This window comes from Pinus tabuliformis, chromosome 8 (genome assembly GCF_031772625.1).
Source record: "Pinus tabuliformis cultivar Carrire ecotype Pingquan chromosome 8, CPIR1, whole genome shotgun sequence".
Classification (NCBI taxonomy): domain Eukaryota; kingdom Viridiplantae; phylum Streptophyta; class Pinopsida; order Pinales; family Pinaceae; genus Pinus; species Pinus tabuliformis.
This window is the reverse complement of record NC_142294.1, coordinates 1,725,134,246-1,725,143,900: the sequence shown is the minus strand read 5'-3', so window position 1 is coordinate 1,725,143,900 and position 9,655 is coordinate 1,725,134,246. Positions and strand designations below refer to the sequence as shown.

The window sequence follows — 9,655 nt, the reverse complement described above, 5'->3', positions numbered from 1 at the left end:
ACTATGTAGCTCCCTATCTATTTCCCCTTCCCCTACTAAAACTATGTATATTACTCCCCTATATACTTATCCCCTCCCCCTGGTTGAAAGATAACCATATACATCCTCGGGAATTGCTAAGTTTATCTGAAACTTAGCAAGAGCCCTCAATACCCCCTCTAACCATCTCCCAAATGCATAAGGACTCATTCCTTTGCATAGTTTCCCTTCATATGTATAAAAATCCATCTTTGGGCCTTGTTTTACCTTTCCCAAGGCATGAACCCCTTTTTTATAGGCCTAAACCCTCCTTCGATCCGAATCCCCCCCCTCCAACGCGATATCACTGTCGGAGGTGCTAACAGTGTTAGCCGCATATATATATATATATATATATATATATATATATATATATATATATATATATGTATATATATCTATATATATATATATAGATATATCTATATATATATATATATATATATATATATATATATATATATATATATATATATATATATATATATATATATATATATATATATATATATATATATATATATATATATATATATATATATATAACACCATTTCCCTCTCCTCCGATGCGATATCGCTATCGGAGGCCCCCCTTATCATATCTCCCCTTTATCGCATTATACATATCGTGGCTGTCCGATCAAGCCTCAGATCCGACGGCCTGTATTAAGTCGCAAACCCCATTTCGGCGATCACAACAAAAATGAAGTCATGCCCCATGCTCTTCTCCGACGCAAAACGCTGAGTTAATCTCAGCCACCCATTCAGGCCCAGAGATCAACAGCCCATATTTAATCGCATCACTCCCGTATGGCTCCGACCAGCGGAGCCGAAAAGTAATATAGCGCGGCATAAAGGCATTTCGGGTCCGATGGGTTTCAGCGTTTCTATGTGGCAACCCCATGACCCCGCCGATAGCGAAATGCCGACTTAATCTCTGCCGTCCATTTGGCCCTCAGATCAACGGCCCGTTTTTGATCGCATTGCCCCATATATTGCTCCGACTGGCTGGAGCCGAAATAATAATAAGGCACGAAATATATATTTTTTGGGTTCGTAAATGGCCCCTTGTACAGCGAAATGGAAAGGCTCCGACGGGCTGGAGCCGAAAAGTTATAAAGAGCAGTTTTAATGGGTTTCGGGTCCACTTATCATTTTTATTAAAATCTGAAGAGTTGGGTTCGCCGATGGGCCAGACCCGATCTCCATAAAGAAAGAGCCTATAAGCATTTCGGGTCCGCAAAGATTGGTACTGTGCACCCCATATCCGGATCCGATAAATTATAAAGAGCAGTTGAAAGGGATTTCGGGTCCGATGACTCATTTTCATTCAAATCCACCGATAAGAGTTCGCCGATGGGCCGGACCCGATATAAATCATAAGGGAGCCTATAATGCATTTCAGGTCCGCGGGGTTCATCACTCATCGGAGGCATTATGGTTTGGGATCTGCCGATCCGCCGATCGCCGATTTAGCGCCAGTCGTTGGATCTGCCTTCTCGCGATCCAACGGCCATGATTTAATAGAATGCACAGTGTTGCGGCAGTGCCAATTTTCAATGAAAATTCATGTTTTTTAAGCATTCGCGCGTTATAAGGAAAGGGGCATTTGTTAAAGTTTTGTTTATACAGCGCTCCCGCCCGCCACAACTGCAAAGCATTTTTTGAAGATTTAAGCATCATTTTTGATCGGCCAAGCGCCGATAGCATCCCAAAGGCCACGGAAGCATTTGCAGCAGTTATTCTTGCATTAAATTGGTAGATAAAGGGGTAATTAGATAGTTAAAGAGTATCAGAGAGAGAAAGTGGCCTGATTTAGTGTCAAAGTGTATCAGAGGAAGCGACAAAGAGTATCAGATCAAAATATCAGCAGCCCAAAGCAGCAGAACATTAAAGAGGCCCCCATCAAAGTCAATAAAGCAAATCAGAGCCATCAAAGCCCACCAGATCACAGTTATGAGCATTAAAGCCACTCTACAGCAGCAGAACCGCCTTGAGGGGCAATTCAAGTGTTTAAAGCCCAAATTTTGCAGAGACAGTGTACAAAGACACATATGATCAGCGCAGCAAGTCCTAAGGCACAGTTATTGCAGAAGTGCCAGCGCATTGCTCAAAATACCAATAATTTATTCATTCTTATGGCTGCAGTCCCTGCGCAGTTGGTAGATAGGCATTCTTTCATTTATTTGCAATAAATGTTAGGTTAGAAGCATTCATTTCTCCAGATCTGCTATCAGATCTGCTGTTGTAGATATTTTCTCTATTTATACCACCCTCTGGATAGTGTAAAGGGTTGGTTGGTTGTATTTCTCATTCCAGACTTGCGCTATAAGCTTAAAAAATTCTGTAATCAAAGATTGCTGGAATATTTGCATCTGAACTGGCTGGTTGTGCTTTCAATGGCTGAAGAGCTTTGATGTGGAATTCATGTGCTTGCTCATGGTTCAATAAGTCTTTCCTCCCTCTGTTTATCAGTTTATATGTATCTGTATCATCTGTATATCATAATCTAATTTGCAGGAAGAAGGAATAGTTCAGAGCTGGCTTTCATGCCCTCTGTGCTCAATTCTTGTAACTTTTCTATGTTTTCCTCTGAATTAGCGATAAATATGCATACTTAATTGATCATGTTTAAGCTATTTCTCATTTCTGAATGCTGTTTAGGAATCCTTCATTGCTCCTATATAGTCTTCATCCACTTTCCCTCTTTGGTTGGATGAGAGATCCTTAATTGCCTCTCATCCCTTGACCTCCATTTCATCCTTGTTCCAGCATTAATCATTGTGCCATGTGTAGCTATCCTGCTCCATATTCCCCTCTTCTGCCAAGGAAAACACACCCTTCAGTTCACATTCATTGACTCCATGCCCAATGGTTTGAACTTCTTACACTTTGTATGCCAACTATGCTTGAATAGATCAACCATCCCACCAAACTCAAGCAAATCCCATGTGCATCATATCTAGCCTAAAATCATCCCTTAAACAAAGCTAAATCCTAAAGAGAGAGCCCTCTCTAACTGCAGGTAGGCTAGGACCTGCAGTCCAAAGATTGGTTTGTGGTTACCTCGGCCGTATCCCTTTGGGAGTCAAAAGGGACAAGCTAAGTGATAACACAGGGAAAAGGCAAGCAACAATTGCATGATGAAGGGCCTTCTAAAGGCCAAGATGGGGATTTTGTCTTGGTTGAGGAAGATGACATTGTTTTGGGCTCCCAAAGTTCAAGACTCAAGGATGTGGTCATCAACGAGAAAGAAGCTGAGATCCAAGCCTTATCACTTGACCTTAAGAGGGCTAAATGAATCATTAATTACCTTGAGCAAGAGAATAAGAAATTGGAGGACAAACAAAAAATCATGGAGCTGCAAACCATAAGGGAAAATCGGCAAGTGGCGAAAAGAAGGAAAATCAAGATGACATCACTAGAGCAAGAAATAAAGGCTGACCAAGAATCATGGTTGGAAAGAGTGAATATCCACCTTGAGAAGCTGCTTGATAATACTAACAAGGAGAAGAACATGTTTCGCCACATGGCTTATCACTACTTGGCTTGGAACAAAATTTGCAAGACAAGGATAAGAAGCCTAAAAGCCAAGTTAAGGAGAGCCTTAAAAGCCAAAAAGGAGCAAGATAAACTTAAAATATTGGTTGAAGCTTCCTTGGCTCAGCAAAGCAATTGATAGGCTTGCCTCTTGCCAATTTTGAAGCAATTTGGAGAAAGTTTTGTCATTTCATAAATTTTAATTACAAAACATGGGAAATTTCATCTGATGCGTAACGCCAGTGGCTGGGAATTTTTCAAAATGGCTTGCATGTTTGGATTCCTCATGGAAAAATACTAAAACCCAGAAAGTTTCATGAATTTTGGAGGACATCTGGGTCACCTAAAGGGCAAAAAACACCTTAAAAATTCCCTCTCTACCACTTTTTAGACCCACAGGAAGCAGTCTTGGGAGAAGTAATTTTGAAGGAGCAAGTGGACTCCAAATCCAAAAATTATAGTTTTCCTAGAAAGTAGACAGATATAGCTTTCCAAAAAGCCATCTTGGAGCTAATTTGGTGAAGGGGAAGGCCTTCAAACTCAACCTTGAAGTGGCGCAGCGCATCAGGCTCATGGCGCTACGCATCAGGCAAAATTTTTCCAATTTTGCTCAAAAACTCAGATTTTCGCCTAGTTTTCTACCAGTTTGACTTTTTCTTCTCTCATGGTTAAATTCAATATTTAATATGATGTAAATTGATGTACTATGATGTAAAATGATGAAAAATGACTTAAGGAGGTAGATACATCAGTTTTAGGTGGTTTTGAGCTGAATGAATTAGTTTCCATAGTTTTAGAGGCAAGCTGTTCCACTGCCTATTTTTCTGTTCCTAGTTTAGATCTTGTTGAAACAGCTCCTTGAATCATGGATTCGACCCCTGATGACTAGCATAGGTGGTTTGATGCCTATATCTTGTACTGTCTTAGTCATTTGTCAAGGTTGGACTCTTGTAGATGCATTGAGCTATTTTGTACATCACTTCTACAGTTTGGCAAGGAAATAAACCAGGGTTTTACAACATTTATGGGATTCTTGTGGTAATGTGAATTAGCATTGTTTTCTTCTCAGTAATTCAGTTTATCTTATGTTTATATGTGCCATCATCTCTCTTTTTTCTGCATAACTAAATGAATCAAGTTTAAAAGGTGGAATTCATTGGTGTTTTAGTGCTTTGCCTTGGGGTTTATTTAGTTTTACATGTTTTATACTATTTGAAGAGGACTCATGACATTTGCATGCCCTCTCCAACTTCTCACCATATTTAGACTCACCATTACATTCATTTCAAAGTGCTAAAACACTTGCCTACCTCGCCCCATAGAAACCTCTGCAAATCTGAGTTGATTTCCCGGACCCAAAGCTGCCTTCCTCATCTGATCCAGCAAACAACCATTAAAATCAAACAAATTTCTCTGAGCACATACCTAGCCTAAAATTAGTATTTATATCAGTCATCTCAAGCCCTAATTGCCAATATCCTAATTGAGATTGACAAGGAGAGAGCCCTCTCCTGACCTGGTAGGGCTAGCTACCAGGTTAAGCGTGGTTTGATGTTACCCTAGACCTGCCTTCCTTCAGCCTGAGGTTGATCTAGGCACTAACAGTAGACACTTATTGGTCAATTCCTTCCATAACGAGAAAATATCCTGCGGAAATTTAACTGGCAGGTGTATTATTTCCTACTTATTAAGGAAAAGACTTAGAGTATGGTAGATAAGACTCATGGAGCGTCTGACCAACTACCTGAACATAGTCAGTTGCAGTGTCACGACATAGATGCTGCCACTAAAATGACCTGCATGTATTATTTACTGGAAAGGAAATGAAAATGCAGACTGACTAGGTGACTAAATTATTCTTATTGACTCTAAACCTACCTATGGGCTCGTTCCCAAGACCCTTTCAATTTGAAAATAGGATTTTGGACTTGTGGAAAGGCTTCAGGCATGTGCTATTCACCCATCCCGGTAAGAATATTCCATCTAGTTGCAATAGCTTCACTGTACCAGATTCTTTGATTTCCACAACTATAAACGGACCCAACCAATGCATCTGCAACTTAGCCAGGAACTTCTGAAATTTACTGTCATATAATAGAACATGAGCTCTATCTATGAAATATTTTTTCTTAATATGCATGTCATGCCAAGCCTTTTGTCTCCTTTGTTCATCAGATTGGTGGAATTTGGCTAAAAACCTTGATTCATCTAACTCCATTAACTCCTCTAGCTGCTTTTGTAATGATGCATCATCTGTCATTTTAGTAACGTGAGAAATGAAGATACTTGGTACAGTGAACTCTACTGGTACCATAGCTTCTCATCCATACACCAATTGAAACGTTGTTTCCTTGTGCGACCACTTTACTATCGTTAGTGTGCCCATAGCGTGGCTAGCACTAATTCGTCCCAATCATCTCAGTTTTCTAAAACAATCTTTGTTAGCCCCTTCTCAAGTATCTTATTAAAATCTTCAATCATCCCATTAGCTTGAGGATGGTAAGAGTTTCTCTTATGATGTTGGACCAAGAAATGCTTTAGGAGAGATGCAACTATTTCATTTATGAAGTGAGTTCCTTGGTCGCTAGTTAGGCTCTTCGGACACCCAAACCTGGATATTATGTTTTCAAAGATGAACCTTGCAGCTGTATCAACTGTACAGTGCTTTACTAAGGCTGCTTCCGCCCACCGAGTGAGGTATTCAGTATTTGTAATGATGTAGCGTGCATGAGAATGACACGCCAACAGAGTAATCAGACCAATAAAGTCTACTACACATTTTTCAAAAATCGATACTGTGTGTACAAGATGTAAGGGCAATTCATCTCGATGCGATGGTTTTCCAACCCTTTGACAAAAATCACATCTCTTCACATATTCCTTAGCATCCTTGTGGAGGGTAGGCCACCACAACCTTGCTTGTAATACCTTTCATGCCGTATCCTTTCCCTTGACATGTCCCCTCACAACCTCATAATGGCATTCCCATAGCACCTCGTGCCTTTTGTGCTGAAGGAGATAGCGTTGCAAGACTTGATCAAGTCCTATATTGTACAGTTGCCCAACGATGAATTGATAGTTTGATTCTCATACTACCATGTGCCTTTTCTGCATTGTTGTGTATCCTTTTGGACACTGCCCCATCACCAGGAAGGCAACAATCACCTCCAAGTAATTTTCGATTGGTTCTATGCAGAACAAATCAACATCTGGTAGTTGGTCATCCAGTGACCCTCCATTCTCCCCTGATTCCAATCTTGAAAGGTGGTCTGGATCCACATTCAACCTCCCTGGTTTGATGACAACTTTGAATGTGAATTCCTGAAACAACAGTAACCATCTGCAGATTCTGCCTTCTAGGACTGGCTTTTTGACCAAATACTTTAAAGTCGAGTGGTCTGTGAAGAACTTGAATGGAGCTCCAAGTAGATAGTGTCTAAACTTTTGTAGTAAGTACACCATGGCCAATGCTTCTCTTTCCATTGTGGTATATTTCTTGTCTGCGTTGACAACTTCCTATTGGCGAAGTAGATCGGGGGATCCAAGTTCCCTTCTCTTGGTTGCGCCAACACTGCCCCTAGAGCAATGCCTGATGCTTTAATGTGTACATGAAAATATTTATTCCGATTTTGATATAACAAGATGGGAGCACTCACTAACTTTTCCTTTAGTGCGTTTAATGCTACTTGACATGGCTCCTTCCATTTGAATGCTTCTTCCTTCTTTACCAGCTTCTCCATCGGAACAGTGATGGATGTGTAGTTGTAGATGAATCAACGATAATATCCTGTGTGGCCCAATTTTGATCAAAACTGCTTCACATTGGTTGGTGGGTCCATATTTTTAATTGCCGCAACTTTCACGGGGTCCACACCAATGCCATCCGTGCAAAAAAATATGGCTTAGTAGTGTTCTGAATGGAACTGCAAAGATGAATTTCTTTAGGTTCAGAGATATTTGTAGCTATCTGCATCGGTCAAACATAACTCCAAGTAGGCTGGTATGCTTCTTCAACAAGCTGTAAACTGTCTAATGATCTATGTACACTTCTAGGAATCGATGGATGTAATCCCTGCAGGTGGCTATGAAAATCTGAGAGAAGACAACAGGTGCATTCTTCAGGCTGAATTGCATTACATGATATTCATATAACCCCCATTATGTGGTGAACGTTGTTTTCTTCTTGTCTTCTTCTGCTATGCGGACTTGATGGTATACTAAGAACTTGTCTATGAAGGAGTATGCTTCATTCCCCGCAATTTTATTTAGGACCTCGTCATTGAAAGGTGTTGGGAATGGGTCATGTATGCAAGCATTGTTGAGACTCTGGTAGTCTACACACAACCTTATCTTTGTGACACCCTTCTTTTTTTGTATTACAATGGGGTTGATCCATTCTTCTTTGTCCACTGGAAAAATGAGTCTTGCTTCTAACATTTTATCGACCTCCTTCTTGACCTTCTCTTTTACTCTTGGGTTTAGCTTGTATGGTCTATGCTTCACTGGTCGTGCATCTGACTTCAACATAATCCTCATTTCCCTAATGTCCCCATTGGTTCCTTTTAACTCAGTAGCCGATTCTGGGAATAAGTCCTCATACTCGTACAATAGATCAAAAATCTCCTTAGTTGTATGCTCGTCCCAATAATCCCCAATGGATGCCATCTTGGATCTTTCTTCTAAGCCAATGTTGTGCTTCCGTAGCTTGACTGGGAGCAAGTGAGGGGCATTTGTCATAGGCCCTTCCTGAATATCCAACTCTCCTTCAGTTTCTTGAAACTTCAGGTGCCTAAGCCATTCCAAATCATCCTCCTCTGGATCCACGTTAAATTTGCCGCAAGCCATGGACTCTAGATATCCGGTTCCATAAAAAAATTGTACGAACTTCTCATCAACGCAACCTTCCCACAACCTCCTGGAAGTGAAAATAATTATTTTGATGGCATGTAGAGCCTCAGTCAATCATCGATCACTGTCTCTGAACTAAAAACTGCTACTGAACTGTTCAACCATAGTATCACAATCTCCAGTCTATCTTTGAATCTCTTCCTGTACATACCATTCTTGAGGAATCATACCCAAGGTGTGTATGAACATGTGTACTCACAACTCTTTCAGGACCTATTCCTTATTCCATTTCTCTATGTAGTTCTCCAGATGTCTTCGGGTATCAGATCCCCCTCTATATTTTGTAACTTCTCATGGTCGATCTCCTTCTTGCATAAACCTCTCCCTCATGGCTTGCTTGATTTTGTCTCAGTTGCGAAGGGTGTTGCTATGTGCTCCCCACCATTATGCTAGGGTGGATTGTAATGTAATGTCCAACAATGGGACCTTGTGTCTTTCCCTTATGGTTCTGTCGAATTCATTCAGAAAGACATCTACCGATTCTATTCCATGGAAAGTGGGATAAGTACTTACCTCTGTTCCAATCTAGTTAACGTGACATATCTTAGCACAATGTTTGGTATCAACCTCATATCCTCCTTGTTGCCAAGCCTCCCAGGAAGCTTTTGAGCTTACCTCTGAACTCTGTATGCTCCTCCAACTAACTGATCCCCCTGCTGTGGGATTGATATAGTCCTTCCATTTTCTTGCAGTTAGTTGGTACAATTGATCTAGCATTCCAGACTCATCTCAGTCATCTACAGGTTCTGGCAATCTTGGCCCTTGGTATGGATCTAGTGGCTATATTACATGCATCCCTTCTACCTCAAATATCATCAACTCCTTGTTCAGATCGATGATAGCAGAGTTCTTCTACACCCAGTCAATACCAAGGAGTGATGGGTAGGGGTCCTTGTTTCCCATTATGTCTATTACTTCAAATTATGCATGTGTCTTCACCCCTGCCACATCTACCTCCACGTCCTCCAACCTTCTGATGGGAAGGATGCAGTATTGATTAACCATCCACAGTTGGATTGGTGATTACTTCAATTTTGGTTCCCCTAGTGCCTCCCATGTTTTTCTAGGTAGAATGTTAACATCTGACCCTACGTCTAGCATTGTATCTCTAATATGGAATCCTGCAACTTGAGCGTCAATTCAGAACTCCCTTCTTGTCCTTTTATTGTTCCTCAGAATCTTCTCGTAT

General features: G+C 40.7%; 1 protein-coding gene across 1 annotated transcript; it reads right to left on the bottom strand.

Moving 5' to 3' along the window:
- Window positions 1–5,461: 5,461 nt before the first annotated feature.
- On the bottom strand, window positions 5,462–5,872 carry LOC149242982 (uncharacterized). Its single transcript, XM_089371088.1, has one exon. It carries the CDS (start codon window positions 5,870–5,872, stop codon window positions 5,462–5,464), a length of 411 nt encoding a protein of 136 aa, XP_089227214.1.
- Between the last annotated feature and the right edge of the window lie 3,783 nt (window positions 5,873–9,655).

Bases quoted from the DNA above. Each gene is read 5' to 3' on its own strand.
- LOC149242982 (XM_089371088.1), bottom strand. From the start codon at position 5,872: ATGGTACCAGTAGAGTTCACTGTACCAAGTATCTTCATTTCTCACGTT.